The sequence below is a fragment of the Typopeltis vanoorti genome, chromosome 20, assembly GCF_054136105.1.
Source record: "Typopeltis vanoorti isolate ZY-2024b chromosome 20, IOZ_Tvanoo_1.0, whole genome shotgun sequence".
Taxonomy (NCBI): domain Eukaryota; kingdom Metazoa; phylum Arthropoda; class Arachnida; order Uropygi; family Thelyphonidae; genus Typopeltis; species Typopeltis vanoorti.
Window position 1 is genome coordinate 62,967,397 of NC_143568.1, and position 18,303 is coordinate 62,985,699.

General features: G+C 35.3%; 1 protein-coding gene across 4 annotated transcripts in view; it reads right to left on the reverse strand.

Annotated features, from left to right (window-relative positions):
* IntS1 (integrator complex subunit 1) overlaps window positions 1-18,303 on the reverse strand; it is a 664,867-nt gene that overhangs the window by 67,369 nt on the left and 579,195 nt on the right. For all 4 annotated transcript variants that reach the window (XM_090410538.1, XM_090410537.1, XM_090410536.1 and 1 more), the window contains exon 43: window positions 4,378-4,505. In XM_090410538.1, the coding sequence (XP_090266664.1) occupies window positions 4,378-4,505 (128 nt within the window). The remainder of the gene's footprint in view (window positions 1-4,377; window positions 4,506-18,303) is intronic.

Below are 18,303 nucleotides of genomic sequence, written 5' to 3' on the forward strand. Positions count from 1 at the left end.
ATCAATTAATTCCTCGGCTTCTATAAGACTTAACTCACTCATTGCTGATGTTGACTCTACAAATGAATTTCGAATCCAATCGTATAAATTGACTGAAATGTCGAAAATAATGGTCAATTTTTTCTTCTAATGATGTCAAATGACTGTAAATAAGCTTTTGCAGATCAGTGTTCGTACATTTTCTGGAGGCAACTTTAAGGAACATTTCTACATTGTTGGTGCTTAATTTTATCTTCCACATTTTTATTTTATCTTTAAAAGCTTTAATTTTATCTGTAGATGTCAAAGTATTCTCATTTCTTCCTTGCATGTTGGAGTTCAGCTTGTTCAGATGATTGAATATGTCTGTTAAATAGGCTAGTTTGGAACACCAAAAATCATCTTGTAATAATTTATAGAATTCTGATTTGTCTTCATTTTGGAAAAACATTAATATTTCTTCTTTAAGTTCAAAAAAACGATCCAATACGTAACCTTTTGAAAGCCATCTCACTTCGGTATGAAGAAGAAGATTCTTGTAATGAGATTGCATCTCTTCATATAGTCCTGCAAATATTCTAGATTTTAATAGTCTGGCCTTGATATAATTAACCATCTGAATGATTTCTTCTAATACACTTTTTAATTCCAAGCCTATTGTCTTTGCCACCAATGATTCACGATGAATGAAGCAATGAGTCGTTATAATGTTCTCATTTTCTTTTCTAGCAAAGGAAACAAACCCTTTTGTAATTCCAACCATAGAAGGTGCACTATCTGTACATATACCCACAGGAGTTTTCCAAGATAGACCATTTGTATTAAAATGTGTGTTCATTATATCAAAAACATCTTTTCCCATCATAGTTTTTTCGAATTCCTTGCAGCATAAAAATTCTTCGATAATTTTATCATCTTCAATGAATCGAGTAAAAACAAGTAAGTGTGCTTTACCACCGATATCACTTGACTCATCTAACTGCAAACTGAAAAATTTTGATTCGATTATTTTGGTTATAACTGACTTTTCGATATCAACTGACAGATCATTAATATGTCTACTCATAGTATCATTTGATAATGGAATCTTCTTTATTTCTTCTGCCTCAGTACCAAAAATTGTTCTCACAACTGCTGAACAGGCCGGACAAATCAAGATTTCGCCGATAGTACGAGGCTTCATTTCCTTTGCAATTATTTCAGTGACTAAATAACACACTCCTTGAACTCGGTCGGAAATTGTAAACTTTCTTACAAAACTTTTACTTTGTTTTTCTTGTAATCTTATTAACTCTTTTATATTCAGGATTTTTATTCGACAAGTTGTCATGTTTTGTGGAGAAATGTCGCAATAATTTGCTAGTAACCATAGCCTCATTTGATAGAAACAAACCACACAAAATACACTTAGGTCTGGGAATTAATTTATCACCACACTACGTAAATCCCATTTTTAGATAGCTCTCTTGATATAAACGAGTTTTTACATTCTTTTTCATTGCTCCCTTTTTACATGAACTTATTCTTTCTGTTTCTGTTGTTTCATTAGTGCTTTTTTGTTGCTGAACGTTAAAAATAGTCAAATATTCATTAATGCAAGTATCAGATTTTGATAATTAATTAGTGCAAATTGGTTCGTTAGCTTTGCTACAAGTAGACATTTCTTGATCGTCAGAATCTTCACTTCTTTTTTTAAGGAAAAAATTATTCATGATTTTGAAGGGCATATGTAACTTTAATATTTTATTTTAAAATTTATTTCAAGTAAATAATTTTTTTTTCCGGATAGAAAAAGGAAAAACATTTGTTTACGATGTCTCTCGTTATAGTTGGAATACATAACAATAAGAAAAACCTCTACTCACTGAATTTAACGACTTTAATATCGTACTTCGTTTATTCTCACCGATGACAAAAGATTCATATGATTTTTGTTTAGGGGAAATGATCATGTATAATACTTGTCACACTGAACAGAGAAATACTAAAACAGACAGCAGGACAACTAACCATTCATTAGTTCATTTTCCCCAGTATTTATGTGCCGTCACATATCTAGTTACTACGACACGCGGTGATCTAATGAAATCCCAGGATATAATATAAGAGTGATACAAAAAATGATAATTTTTATATATGCTTCATCCATTAAAATCAAAATATATAATTCTTTTGTTTTTGATTTAGTTATTTGTGGCAATTGAATATTTTGCTTTTTTCAAATAAACGATTCAAAATTTCGTGGCACCCAGTTTGAGAACCACTGCATTAGACATTAAACATATTAAAAATTTTGTGGCAGCTAAAGCAAGACAAATAAATATGTAAAATAATCTACATTTATACTAATTGTTATATAGTTAAAAGCATATCTCCAAATTATCTTTGTTATGTAATATTTCTTTTTATATTAAAATAAAAGTAATTTTTATTTTAATATAAAATTTTTATATTTTAAATTAATATATATTCTATTGTATTTATATATTAAGGAATAAACATTTTTAAAAATGTTTATTATTAAAAATTCCTTATTAATGAATTTTAGTGATTACTCCTTATTAATGAATTTTAGTGATTACAATGTTCTACTATTGTTAAATAAAATTTATTTTTATGTATGCGTATAAACTTTTGTACTTTTAATAAAGTAAAGTTTTTCATGGAAACTTATTTTATGGGGGGTGCGGAAAAACGTTTCGCACAACGCCGCCTCCTACCCACGACGCGGCACTGCCACCACATCATGCAATATTCACCGGGGGGGGGGGGGGTTATAAAATTCTGTCTATTTTTACTATGAGAAGTTTTTTAAATGGTTTGTTCCATCCTCTTAGCTCAATGTGGTCTTATGGTCAATTGTAGGGATGGCTGGAGAGCAATTCCAGACAGAGAAGGCCAACCACCTGGGTATCAGTCATCTATGCACTTTAGTTTCAATTGGTCTTTTGGGTGTTCATCTGCATGAGAATGGTGAAAAAGGAAAACTGATAGCATTTGGCTATATATGATGATATAAAAGAACTGAGGCCTTTTCTCTATCTTTCATACTATCTATCTGTGTTTTTTTCTCTTAATGCTATCAGGCTCTCTTGCACTCCTATACTAACTATTCTAGGCCTATGATGAACATCCCTTTATTTTTTCACCTTAATAAAGGTCAAAACCAGTTTGGATAGTGGCATGTTCTATAATACACAGCATTGTATGAATTATAATAATATATATACAGTAAAACCCCGTTTTTACGTTCCCGCAATTTACGTTTTTCTGCCATTTACGTCATTTTCCATTGGTCCCGTCTTAATGCCTATTCTTATAATATATTGTTTTCCCCCCCATTAACAACTTGATGCAGACGTTATTACCCGTGATTTGCATTTTTTTCTTGGGTGGCAATACTGATTTTGGAATCGATTTCTGCGGAAATCTGCATTTCTGTTCCCAGATGGCATTGCTTTTGGCTGTAGTTTCGTTTCTGCCATCACAGTGACTTGCATGCTTGCAGCAGTAATGTAGCGATGAGTGATTTTTCAATCACAGTACGAATTGATATTGCAGAATTTCTGCTACGTAAATTAGGGTGTGAAAGTTGCTTTCAAGTTGCAGTGGTGGATTATCCATGTTAGTAACATGGAGAAAAGACAGACAATATATTTCAGTAGAAGAAAAGATGGCAATTCTGTGACGTGTAGATTGGCATGCCGGAAAACGTGTGTATTTAGCAAAAGATCTTGGACTCTCCATTCCACTTTGAACACGATAGTAAAAAACAGGTCAAGCATTAAACTCAGTGCAAAACAATCTGGAGCTATGTCAAAAAAACAAAAAGCAAAAACAATCAAGAATTAAAGATTTTTTTTAAATAGATAAATGTAAGTAATTGTAAATTCATTTATTTTCAGTTATTAAATTTTGTAATCTAGTATGTAGACTCACATACTAGCAGAAAGTCATCTTTTAGCCTTTTTTTTACATTTTCTGCTATTTACACTTTTTTCCATGTCTCCTGAAAAGTGTAAAAAAGGGGTTTTACTTGTATGTGTGTGTGTGTGTGTGTGTGTGTGTGTGTATACCAAAAAGGATGTGTGTTTTGATTATGGGATACTAAGGCAATTAATGTAAAGTCTTTAGCCTCTATATACAAGTAGCCTAGTTATGAAGATACTTCACACACAAACTTTGTTTGTTTACATTTGGATACAGGATTAAACGTGGATATGATTTCTTGGCAGGTTTAATCTTTAATGAAATGTCATATCAGAAAAGTAATTATTCACTACTGTAGAAAGACTAATATTTGCACAAGATTTCTGGTGCTTATATAACAAGCAATATGAGAAGTACATATTTCATATATATATCATACTCTTAATAATAACAACTCACTCAACTTACTGAAACACTTCACTGTGTTGCTGAATAAATGCTCTTGCATTCTGTGGCTTAGCAACCAAGTACTGATGCAACAATAATAAAAATTTGTTCAGCAAAGAAATCACATCTCTACTTTGTGCACCATATGTCTGTAAGAAAATAAAAATAAAACGAGCAAATATGTATATTATATGCAAATACAGAGTTTGTGAGAATAACAGAGCTGTCTATCCATAAGGAATTCTCCACATGTACCAGTAGATATCTGAATCATACTCTTGACAAAGGAAAACATGCAAATCAGCATTTTCAAGTTACTGTGCGCATTTACAAATAACGTCGACATGGTACTATTCCACATTTAAAAAGTTATTTTTTTCAGATCTACCAATATCATTGTGTAGCATATCCTCAGGATCTTAGTTGAAATGGAATTAAATGTCATCTGAACTTAAGAATGAAATGTGACTTAAGTGCAAAAAAGGTCACATTTAATTAATTAGTTAAAAAAACTGAACATTTCAGCACATTATCAGTATAAAAAACTAACAGAACTACAAGAAATTCAAATGCAACTGATTATAACTGCAGGCCTTAACAAACTATCTTTTTACATTTTGGCACATATACACTAAGTCAACACCATAACATTACAAACTAATGGGCTGAAAAATGTAAATTGAAAAAATATTTTATGCAATTCTAAATTATGTTTGCTTTTCAAAATTTTCAGAATAGAAAGAAATTATGATTATAATTAAGATAATGACATGATTTATCCTTTAAGGAAATGATCATATCTGCAGATGCTGCAATGCAATAAATCTGAAGTATCCCAAAGATTTCTACAGCTACTTTCAACCTTATGCTGGACCAAGCCAGACACTGCATTTTTTTAAGCTGAATAGCTATATAAATTTGCAGAGAGTCAGGGAAACTAGATGATCATGGTAGGAATAGTGAGAATAAGTGTGTATAAGTTAAACAATATTATGCAAATATGATAATGATATGTATATCTAATGAAGGGATGGAAACGAATGCTTTGGGTTTGGACATTTCCCTCCCCCAGAGTACATCTGGAGAGGGAAAAGAGAAAGTTGCCTAACTGAGCCAACCACACTGTAGATTTAAGTATAAGAAAAAGCCAGATAGTAATTTGTTATGTCAAATATGCCAAGAGCATCAGGAATAAAGGGATTGATTTTGTTTATTTAGTGAACACGATGGCCTAAAACTGTTGGCATTAGTGAAACTTTGATATCAGAGTTGAAGTAACTCGAATCGAGTGTAAAGGGTATAGTATTTTTAGGAATGAAGGTACTACTAATGATATCAAATAACTTGAGTTCAATTAGGGTAGAAACTCATAAAAGAAATAATGTCTCATGTAGCAATGAGTTGGAGGCTATTTGGTGTGGGTGTTGTTACAAACCTCAGAGTTTAGCCACTGGGATTGCTGAAATGCACTGCCAAATTACCATCATGGGTACTAAATGAATAATCATTATGGGTGACTTAAATTATCCAAACAAAAATTGGGTAGAAGAGAAATCTCATGATAAGAATGAAGGAGAATTTATTAAACTGTTGTGAGACAACTTCCTTAAGAATAATGTGAAAGAAGGAATTGAGGTCAAAGAGTGTTAGATTTGATCTATGCATCAGAAGGGGTCTCAGTTAAGAATGTGACTGCTTTACCACTAGCTGGTAACAGTAATCATGCTGTACTGTCCTGAGAAGTATCTAATTATATGGAAATTCAAATTAGGCCAGGTTACAGGCTACAAATTGAGCCTGTGGTACCACGGTATAAGCAATGCAGGGGAAGCTTTGAAAAGGTGCTTAAATGAGGCATTATCTAAATGTGTCCCTAGAGTTTGAAGAACAAATAGGATGGGAGTGAAATGGATGTGCAAGAGATCTATAAGAAGAAGATGATGTGGAAGGAATATCGTGAGAATAAGAGATATAACTTTTCATAAAGTGCAGGCCAGAAAAGTTAAAGAGTTGTATGGAAAGCTTAAATGGAGTACCAAAAGAAACTGGTTGCACAAGTTAGAGGCAATCCAAAAGAATTTTATCATTATACCACCAGTAAAAGAAAGAATGAATGAGGAGGAATAACTTTACTGAATGTAGATGGTGCCCTTGTGTCAGAAGCTGATGAGTCTATTCAAATAATAAGTGCTCACTTTGCTAAGATCAATCAACCAGGTAACCAGCAAGTGCTTTTAATACACTGGATGAAGAGATAGAGATGCATGAGAATGAGGTTAAAGAGCTGTTGTAAAACCTGGATAAGAATTGGGCAATAGTGACAGATGGGATATCAACACATATGCTAAAGGAATGTTCAGCCAAACTGGGTAGCCCTGGACATGTTTGTATAACTTGGGCCTCAGCTCAGGAAATGTGTGACACGAATGGAAAGAATGTATGATAGTTCTGTTGTACAAGGGATGGTGCAAAAACTAATGGTTTAACTACCAGCCAATCACTATCTGTGGACTGGTTGTGAAGATTTTAAAGAAGTTGGTAAGAACTCGCACAGAAATGGGTTGTCAGGCAAGATATACCTGCAAGGAATAGCATGGGTTCACAAAAGGGAGGTCATGTTTTAGCAATTTGCTCATATTCTATAAAGGGAATGGATACATTATGATACTGTTGGACTTGCTAAGGCATTTGACAGAATACCACACGAAAGGCTGCTGCATAAACTGGAGAAGAAAGGGGTAAGAGCTAGATGCTAGATTTTTCCCTAAAAGAGCAGTGTGCAAATGGAACAGTTTTACTATTGCAACTAGAGTGGATGACTTGAAGAGAAGGCATGAGAGCTGGTGTGACCTTTCTGCAGGTCTCAGATAAATGTTCAGTTTGATTAAATTGGAGAGGTTACAAGAGCATAGGACTTGATTAACACATTATAAGCAAAAGGCATCAAATTTATCCTTAAGTGAAGCAGTAAATGGTGGATTATGTCGATAAGTTTGAACATGGCAGTCAGATGGAATTTTCTGAGAATTCTGGCTATGCATTTGGAGGTATCTTTCATATAGCAAATAGGAATTCTACATATTTATCTTACTTGAAGGACAAAGAGAGAAAATATTAATATTGTCATTTAAAGAAATGTTCGCATAATTGACTCAAGTTTCAATTCTTGTCGTAACATGAGAAATCTTTATTTGGGCTTTTTCAATTGAAGGTATGTTAGCCAATCTCATCAATGGAAACTTGGGTTTGTCATTCTGCAAACAGGAAAATCAGCCAGAGAATACAACACCCAATTTACAGAAAAACTATACTATAACCAATAGTATTATACTGGTTTCATAAGATGGTGCCATACCTGCCTGTATGGGCCTCACAGCCATTGAGTCATATACTAATTAAAAATAGCATTTATTCTTCCAGGTAAAGTATTCTGAATTAACAATAAATTTAAAGAGATCTAGGATATCAGAATAAAAGCGATGAAATAAACAGAAAGTCAGGCACAGAGATACTGGAAAGAGAGAGGGAGAGAAGATATCAAAATTCACAGTGATACAGTAATTTGGCTTGATAAGACCTCACTTGGCCTATTGTGCACAGGTCAGGTCTCCTGGTTTCCACTGAGTGTTAAATATTATATCAGGATTGTGGAATACTGATTATGAAGACAGATTGAGAATTTGTAGACTGCAGACAATAGCAAACAGGAGAAAGAGGGGTGATATGATTGAGACTTACAAACTTATAAAAAGGTCATACAGGATTGTTGATGGAAATTTTCATTTTACAGAGGGTGGAGAAAGAGCAAGAAGGCATTCTTGGAAGCTAAGATTGAATGTTGCAAAGATCTAGCAGTTGAGATCTAGATTTTTCTCTCATAGAGTGGTGCATGATTGGAATGGATTTCCATGCATGTTGTGTGTATGTGTGTGCAAGCAGAGTGAACAAATTCAAAAACAAATATGACAGCTGAGGTGTGTGTATAGTGTGTGGCCTCCCTTGACTCCAGGGAGTTCCTGACTCTCTGGAGGTCTGTCTTAAATAATAATAATGATAACATTCCATTTGTTTGTTAGTAAGAAAGAATATGACAAACAGATATAGATAAAAATGTACATAAATGTATTTCTAAAAAGAAAAGTGCACAACAACTAGTATATAAAAATGGATAAAAAGCAGTTGTAAAATAATAAATGCAAAAAGTAAAAAGTTCATAAAATATAATAAAAAAAAAAAGATATTAAAAGAGTACACATATGATAAAAGATGTTAAGTGCATGCAAAAAGTTAAAAACAAAAGAAACATCCATTGAATCTGATAAAATCAGCCTGAATATAGGGCTCAGACAGATTGTGAAAATGGCTAAAATAATAACTGGGCTTTTTTATGGATAAGTGGATAGTTAATTAAAACAAGACACTAATAGTGAGTCCAGCATTCAAATACTCACTCATACACAGGCATGTTATCACTCCTCAACAGAAACAAGTGTCAATCTAACAGATAAGCTTAGGTGTTGATGGTTATTCATGACTTATTTTTAACGGTATTAATAACACCACAAACACTTTTATCACAAAGATGTTTTATTAACGCTTATATTTCGCTGATTTTTAACTCGGCATCATCAGAGCACAACACACTTGTAAACGTGACAGTGAGTGAGTGAAACAATTATATTGTTTCACTCACTCACTGTATCAAAAGACAAAAGATCTAAAGTCCTATTTTTTGGCACCTCTAATGGGAAAAAAAAACAAAACAAACAAAAAAAAAAAAAAACAGCAGTTATCCAGGAGTTTTTTTTAAGATAACCATCTCCCAAATTTTTGGCAAATTAATGCAACCATATTTGTTAAGGTTGGGAGAATTCTTCAAAGCCATTGCGGACTCAAAAATAATCTTTCAGATCTATAACGACTCCTAAATAGCACATTCGTTTTCCTCTATCTAATCCAGCGTGAAGGAGTGTCCAAAGCGTGGTCTGCCAGTCCCGACTTGCCATAATAATAGTGACGAATGTATCTTTCATGTTCTTCCAGGCGGATGTTCACTGATCTTCCTGTTTGCCCATAATAGGCCAAGTCACAGTCACACGGAACTTCATACACTCCTGGGTGTGCTAAAGGGTGAAGTTTATCCTTAGGCGAGCGGATCAGAGTTGCCAGCTTGAGATGAGGTTTGAAAGTGGTGCGAAGGCCATGTTTCAACAATACTTTGGCTATCTTTTGCCAAAAATTTGGGAGATGGTTATCCTAAGAAAAACTCCTGGATAACTGCTGTTTTTTTTTTTTTCCCGTTAGAGGGCGCCAAAAATAGGACTTTAGATCTTTTGTCTTTTGCAATTACATTGTTTCACTCACTCACTGTCGTGTTTACAAGTGTGTTGTGCTCTGATGATGCTGAGTTGAAAATTAGCGAAATATAAACGTTGATAAAACATCTTTGTGATAAAAGTGTTTGTGGTGTTGTTAATACCGTGAAAAATAAGTCATGAGGAACAAGTGTGTGAGATGACTACGACCTATGTGGAGTCAAGAAAGCACAACTTCTTCTGTTCAAATTCTGTGTAGGTTAGAATGCTATAGTTTAATTTCAGGTTTAATTTGGAAGAGTTTATCATTAGTCTCTATTCCAAGATGAATGTCACTGGTGTAGAAGCTTGTGCCTGATAACTGTTTAGTAATCAGTGTATGGTACAAGCAGATGGTGGATGTTTGAGAAACAAGCTGACCTAGCAGCAGCGAATACAACCTTGGTTCCCTTAATGTGAAGGCTTGGAATCCAACAGAAGTTTATGTCTAGCTGTAGCTTCCATAACTTCCATAAACGGGTGGTGTTGGATTCGAGAGAGCACTGGAAGTTTCTGTAGCTCTAGACTTCTCATTTCCTGAAGAGAACCTTGTGAATCTGAATATATTATGCATCTTTGGTAGCAATGCAATCTGATGTATTTTAGTTCAAGGTCTATTGCAGATATAATGTTGTCTGGAAAGATAGAAGAAGATGCCACTAGGTCCTTTGATTTTGAAATGTCTCTGCAGACAGGCACAAAATAGCATATTCAGTTTTATTAGCTTTGAAAAGCTGCTGGCAAACAACAGGAGGTGTGGAAAATTTTGGCACTCTGCTGAAAGAAAAGCTAAATGTTGGCATGTGTGATTGCCATGGTGGAAGCATGCTTAGGGTGCTGAGCTATGTTGTCTATCACTATTTCTAGAACTTGCAAGAGAGCTTTTATCTGCAAACCAAATGATTAAAACCCTTTTGCCAGTCTGTCTATAATTGTACATATTCTCCCATCATGGACAAAAAAAGAAACAGTTGGCCACATGAGGTGGTCTAGCAAGGATTTTATTTTTGTTGCATATAACAGAGAATCTGTAGACCATGAAGTGACAAAGGAAGTTCATTTGCCTCAATGTATAGACCAGGAATAGGTGATGTGCAAAATACTCCAGTTGCAATTTTGATGGCTTGATGGTGAAGAGGTGAATAAGGTCTAGACACGGCAGTGTACTGTACTGTCCTTGGCAGAAGCATAGACTTGGGACCATAATTAAGTTTTGATCTTATCAATGCCCTGTATAGACAAAGCAAAAAACATACATCAGCACATCCAAAAATATTGAAGATAGGGTGTGTGTGTGTGTGTAGAATATGAGTAAATGAGTAAAATACGAGTCCCAAGAACTTGGCTTTTGGTGCAACTGAATTTTGTGCATCACCCATTCCTAGTCAGCAAATGAAGTCAAAACTGAAGCAAATGAACCTCGTTTGTCACTTTGAGGTCTAAAGCTGTCTCTGTAGACAATCATTATTTTACCATTAATTGCACTCTTTCATTGTCAATATCACATACTTTCTCATTGTCAGTCATACTCTTTCTTCACTATCAGCCAAGATCTTTTCCAATATCTTCAATTTTAACATGTCTGCTAATGAGACCATCTGTAACATCTCACTATTCATACGTATTACACTCATAGAAACATACCATTCTCAAAAAATCCATGTCATTCACTTTTTTCTTTCATGCAAATTCATGCAATGTTTTTTCTTGCACTGCCATTTTGTGTGAGGATTCTCTGAATTCAGAGAATCTCTGAATTCTCTGAACAAGAAACAGAGAATTTAAAATAATACACAGACTAAAAAAATTAAACAAACATACACTAATCACAACTATCACACAACAACACTCAATCTAAAACTACACAATACTGTCATACTATAAATATAAAATAAACTTATCTTTTAACTTGAATGAATTCATATGAGATGATCTGCCATATGCTTTATGTGTGGGAGAGTCACAGCACTTGGTGAGCCTGATGTTTGTCAGTGCTTCACAAGCAATTGATATTATGTGTGTTAAGCAAATTCTACTCCCAAAAGGACTGTGAGCATATAGTATGTTAGTATTAGGACTGTAGGTGGACTAACAATTAGATAATCCAGAAAAATCTTGCTCATCATCAAATTCCTGACATGTACCCTCAATGGGTGTACAGGATATGATAGTACTAGATGAAAAATTTACATCATTACTAACTTCCTATCTACAACTTTCCTCCAAATCAGTCTGTTACTTGTCAAGACTCCAACATTATCGGATCTTATATTTCTATCATCTAAGGCACTTTGTAGCGTATCAATCCACAGAAATATCAATCCACCTATTTCTTGGTCTTCCTCTGGATCGTTTTCCTACCAACCTGGCAGAGAACACTTGTTTTGCTAATCTTTCCTCGCCCATTCAGTTTACGTGACAATACCACCTGAGATTAGTTCTGCTAACGCATTCCTCGATGCTGACAATGTCAAGTTCTTTCCTAATATCCTCGTTTTTAATATGATATTGCCATTGATGCCATCTGTTCACGCCTATAATCTTTCTCAGAACTCTCATATTTGCAGTCTCTAGTCTTTGGTCAAGTGTTTTACTTCTGACCCAGCTCTCAGATCCATAAGATAAAACTGGTTTGAACACTGTCTTGTATACAGATAATTAAGTGTTTCGACTAATTTCGCTCTTATTCCATATGAATTTATTCAATTGACTTCCTACCATACCAGTTTTATTGTTCTGTTGTCTATTTCCATATTTAATTTACCATCTTCACTGAAAATCGTACCTAAGTAGCTGAAATGTTTTACTTGTTCCACAGGTTCTCCATTCACAACACAGTTGACATATTCAATGATTCTGCCTATTTTCATTGTCTTTGTCTTTTTATTGCTGACCTTCATACCATATCTATTACAACAGCTATTCAATTTAGTCAGAGAATCTTGCAAACTTGAAGCGGATTTATTTAGAAGTATAATATCATCCACATAAAGCAAAGAGCTGACATCAACATCTCCAATTTTGATATTGAGTTTAATACCACTTTCCTTCATAATGTGATCCATATAGATAATGAATAACAGAGGGGATAATGTACATCCTTGTCTCACACCAGATTTAACATTAAACCATCTTCCTGTACTTCATTCAATTCGAACTGCTGACTTACAACTTAAATAAACACTAAGTATTGCTTAATATAATGCCCCATTGACACCATATAACTGCAGCGTATTGAATAGTTTCTCTCTTGGCACCTTGTCATATGCCTTTTCCAAATCGGCAAAACTTAAATACAGATCTTTGTTATATTCCCATGCTTTCTCAACTATTTGTCGTAAAGCGAAGATCTGATCCTGACAGCCTTTATTTGGCCTGAATCCAGCTTGTTCTTCACCAAGCTTTTCTTCCACAATTCTTCTCAACCGTTTCACAAGTATACTTGCATAGATCTTGCCAGGAACACTCCGTAGGGAAATACCTCTGTAATTCTCACATTATTTTATTTCCCTTTTTATATATTGGTACTATGAGAGTTCTACTCCAATCATCGGGAATTCGTCCCTCTGTTCAGGCCTTCTGAACTATGCAATGCAGCCACTGTAAGACTTTTATACCACCATACTTCAGCATTTCTGGTCGATTATCATCAACTCCTGCTGCTTTCCAACATTTCAGGCTTTTGATGGCTGTTTCTACTTCAAGTATGAACATGTATTCTTGATTGCATCCCTGGTCAGTGTTTTTTACCACTGTGCTGTCACTAATTGTTTCATTTAGCAATTTTTCGAAGTAACTACTCCATACTTCAAGGATATCTTTTTCTCCAGTTTTCATATCACCTATATCATCTCTAACTCCTTTTACAGCAGTTTTTCCTCCATTTACTTAGGTTTTTCAACAATCTCCAAAATATCTTGCCACCTTCTTGATATGCATTTTCTATGTTCTTACCAAGTGTTCCCATTTTTTGTTTAGCTGGTTTTACACAGTGTTTAGTGTAAAATTTTCACTAAAATTTTCAATATGCTTTATTCTTTTCCTTCACTGCCTCTTTTACTTTCAGTGTTCACCAGGAAATTCTGATTTTTCTATTCTTGCAGACAATCTCACCACATACCTCTATGGCTGAATCAATCAATGTTTTCTTCATTGAATCAATCAATGTTATTGAATCTCCAAGGTTTGGTTCCTGTTCTCCAACTTTTTCATTTTTTCTTGGATAATGTTTGTGTCACTTCCAATTTCAAATCCTCTGTACACTAGTGTTCTGCACTAGTGAAAAAACATCCCTATCAACAGAATAACATATTCAATGAGACTTTTCTTATTCCTTGCCTCTTCTCTCAATGTGAATTTGTGCACATTTTTATGTTGGAACCTGGTGTTAGTAATAACCAGTCAATGTCCTGAGCAGAAATCCAACACATATTTGCCATTATTATTAGCTTTGCTCTTTTCTCTAAATTTTCCCAAAATACTTTTGTATATCTGACAATTATTTCCTACTCTGCTATTTAGATCCCCAAAATGGACTAAACTTTAATTTTTCATTGTGTCAGATGCTTTTTCTAAAGTCTAAAAAAATTCCTCCACTTCTACCTTAGCAGAACATTCTGTGGGACCATAGGCACAAATAAGTCTCATTGTCCAGTTCCCCATTCTGATATTTGCCCACATCACTCTACTTGAAATTGCCTGCCATTCAAAAATGATTAGCCTCATATTTAGTGTTGAATACTATGGCTACTCCTTCTTTTCCTTGATTGTCATTGCCTGAATATAACATTTTGAATTTATTGCACAGAAAGATCTCACCAGTTTTTGTCTTTTTTGTTTCAGTAACCCTATTATGTTGATCTGGTACTTATCCAATTCCTCAGCTAGCTCCATTTGTTTGCCATTCAGGCTTCTTATGTTGATAGTACCAATCTTCAACTCTGGTGATATTGAGTTGGGGTGTGTTTTAGGGTTTGTTCCAGTAGTTGACTTTTTGCTGTTTACCCTGGTTCCCTGGCAAAAACAACGGGGGCCTTGTTTAACCAGGCGACGCCACCAGCCAGCATGAAATTCTGTCATATTGTACCATCATTTAATATTGTGGTTTAAGCCAATAAAAATACAATTTGGTCGGCGAAATTTTAAATTGCCAGCCCATTGTTAGTTCAGTATCCAGGTAGATACCTAACAGGGTGCAACACGATAAGATGCGGATTGGACATTAGGTAAGAAGTCCTGGTCAGTTCTCGACATTCCTTTAAAGACTATGTGGAAGTCTCCTCTCAGTTATACAGCTCTGAGCTTTAAGCATCCCCATGTGACAGATTATTTCATATAAATTAAGTTAAAAGATCATCATCATCAAATTCCTGCCATGTACCCTCAAGGGGTGTACAGAATATGATAGTACTACATGAAAAAAATTACATCATTACTAACTTCCTATCTACAATTTTCCTCCAAATCAGTCTGTTAGTTATCAAGACTCCATCATTATCAGATCTTATATTACTATCATCTAAGGCACTTTGTACCGTATATCAATCCACCTATATCTTGGTCTTCCTCTGGGTTGTTTTGCAGAGAACAATTGTTTTGCTAATCTTTCTTCACCCATTCTGTTTAAGTGACCATACCACCTGAGATTACCTCAGCTAACGCATTCCTGGATGCTGACAATCTCAAGTTCTTTCCTAATATCCTCGTTTTTAATATGATATTGCCATTGATGCCATCTGTTCACAAATATAATCTTTCTCAGGACTCTCATATCTACAGTCTCTAGTCTTCGGTCAAGTGTTTTACTTCTGACCCAGCTTTCAGATCCATAAGCTAAAACTGGTTTGAACACTGTCTTGTATACAGCTTATTTAATGTTCCGACTAATTTCTCTCTTATTCCATATGAATTTATTCAATTGACTTCCTACCATACCAACTTTGCTGATTCTGTTGTCTATTTCTATATTTAATTTACCATCTTCAGTAAAAATCGTGCCTAAGTAGCTGAAATGTTTCACTTGTTCCACAGGTTCTCCATTCACAACACAGTTGACATTTTCAATGATTCTGCCTATTTTCATTGTCTTTGTCTTTTTATTGCTGACCTTCATACCATATCTATTACAACACTTATTCAATTTAGTCAGAGAATCTTGCAGACTTGTAGCGGATTTATTTAGAAGTATAACATCATCCACATAAAGCAAAGAGCTGACATTAACATCTCCAATTTTGATATCATGTTTAATATCACTTTCCTTCATAATGTGATCCATATAGATAATGAATAACAGAGGGGATAATGTACATCCTTGTCTTATTAAAACACTTAAGGAATAGAACAACGTAGTTAGGAATATAAATTAAATTAAACTTTAATAAATATTTTCCGATATTTCGGCAATGTCACATTGCCATTTTCTAAAGGAACTTACAAAAAAGTTACGTGCAATGTAGGCATTACAACACAGAAACTGGGAATGAAAAGATGGAGCTATTGTTCTCCTAACAGTCCTGATGGTGCCCTCTAGCGGGCTAAGTAGGTGTTCTTGGCCGTTGGGCTGAAGATGTAGATGTAGGTCTCCCAAATTTGGGGCAGTCGCATACACCCAAATTTGTTGAGGTTTGGAGAATTTCTCAGGGCTGAGGCTGATTCCATAAAGAGTCTTTCAAATTTGTATTTGCTACGGTGTATCACTGTAGCTTTCTTCCACCGTATTCTGTGGCGTGTATCCAGAGCATGGTCCGCAAGCCCAGAATGACTGTATTTGTGAAGACGGATGTAGTCCTTGTGTTCCGAAATTCTGATATTCGCTGTCCTGCCTGTTTGGCCAAAGTAGGCAGGACAGCGAATATCAGAATTTCGGAACACAAGGACTACATCCGTCTTCACAAATACAGTCATTCTGGGCTTGCGGACCATGCTCTGGATACACGCCACAGAATACGGTGGAAGAAAGCTACAGTGATACACCGTAGCAAATACAAATTTGAAAGACTCTTTATGGAATCAGCCTCAGCCCTGAGAAATTCTTCAAACCTCAACAAATTTGGGTGTATGCGACTGCCCCAAATTTGGGAGACCTACATCTGCAGACCTTCAGCCCAACGGCCAAGAACACCTACTTAGCCCGCTAGAGGGCACCATCAGGACTGTTAGGAGAACAATAGCTCCATCTTTTCATTCCCAGTTTCTGTGTTGTAGTGCCTACGTTGCACGTAACGTTTTTGTAAGTTCCTTTAGAAAATGGCAATGTGACATTGCCAAAATATCGGAAAATATTTATTAAAGTTTAATTTAATTTATATTCCTAACTACGTTGTTCTATTCCTTAAGTGTTTTAATAATGCATAACCAACGTATAAGCCTGTCTACGAGAATCAACATCATCCACGGAGATACAATCGCACGGAAGGCCCGCCAATATGGTAAATTGAAATTGAAGCTGTCTAGACAATTAAATCGTCTAGCGTTCCTGAAACGCTGCCGGGATAATAAAGTAATCCCGAACTGTGTGAAATTTAAGCACCGGTTTGTGTCACAAAAAGCTCTCCGAATATACAACCGCGCTAGCTACGTGTTGCTACGCGAACAAATCACCGCCACGCGGTTGCTCTTAGCGGACATTAACGAAGCTATTCGTGCCGTCGGAGATGAACTTTCGCACACTTTGAACCACGAACTCTGGACGATTTTACATGACATCTCATGTACCGCTGCCGAAAAAGAATTTAAAAAAATACGAGGCCGACAGATAAAAAAGTTCGAAAAATTAAAAAAGAACTCTACCGTCTTTCCAAAACCTGCTACCAACACGGTAATCAACCTTTCTTCAGTCACCCTGAAGCCTGAAGCACTCAACGCGCTGGCACGTGGACACAACTTCGCCATTGCTCCCAATAAAATACCTAATGAGGATATTATGATCCAGATCGAGCACGGAATCCGCCATCTTCCACAACAAGTCGCCAACAGTGTAAGACTGGATGTAGCCTGTGTCCTTTCCAAAGCAAGACCACCAAAAACCAACATATCAAACAAGGAATATAAAGCTCTACAGGAAATGAAAAATAATAAAGAATTAGTTATCACCAAAGCGGATAAGGGAAATGCAACTGTATTACTTAACCAAAAGGACTACACAGGTAAGCTGAATGCTCTTCTATTAGATCGGGCCACTTACCTCCCTATCAATTACAATCCAACCAACTCTCAAACTAGAAAACTTCACAGGCTCCTTAAGAGAGTCACTTCTTGGCCTGTAGAAGTTACCAACAGATTAAAGCCGTTTAACTCTATACCCACCTGTATTTAAGGACTCCCAAAAATACACAAAGAAAATGTGCCATTACATCCCATAGTGGATGGCATTGATTCCCTCACATATAAATTAGCTAAACATTTGGCCAAAGAGCTCACACACTATACTGGCAACACACCATCACACATAAAAAACTCGGCCCATTTCAAAGCCAGCCTAGAAAACCTTACACTCCAACATACTGACATAATGGTCAGCTTTGATGTGTCCTCTTTATTTACAAATGTCCCACTCAAGGAAACTTTAGAGCTAATCCAAGCTAAATTTTCT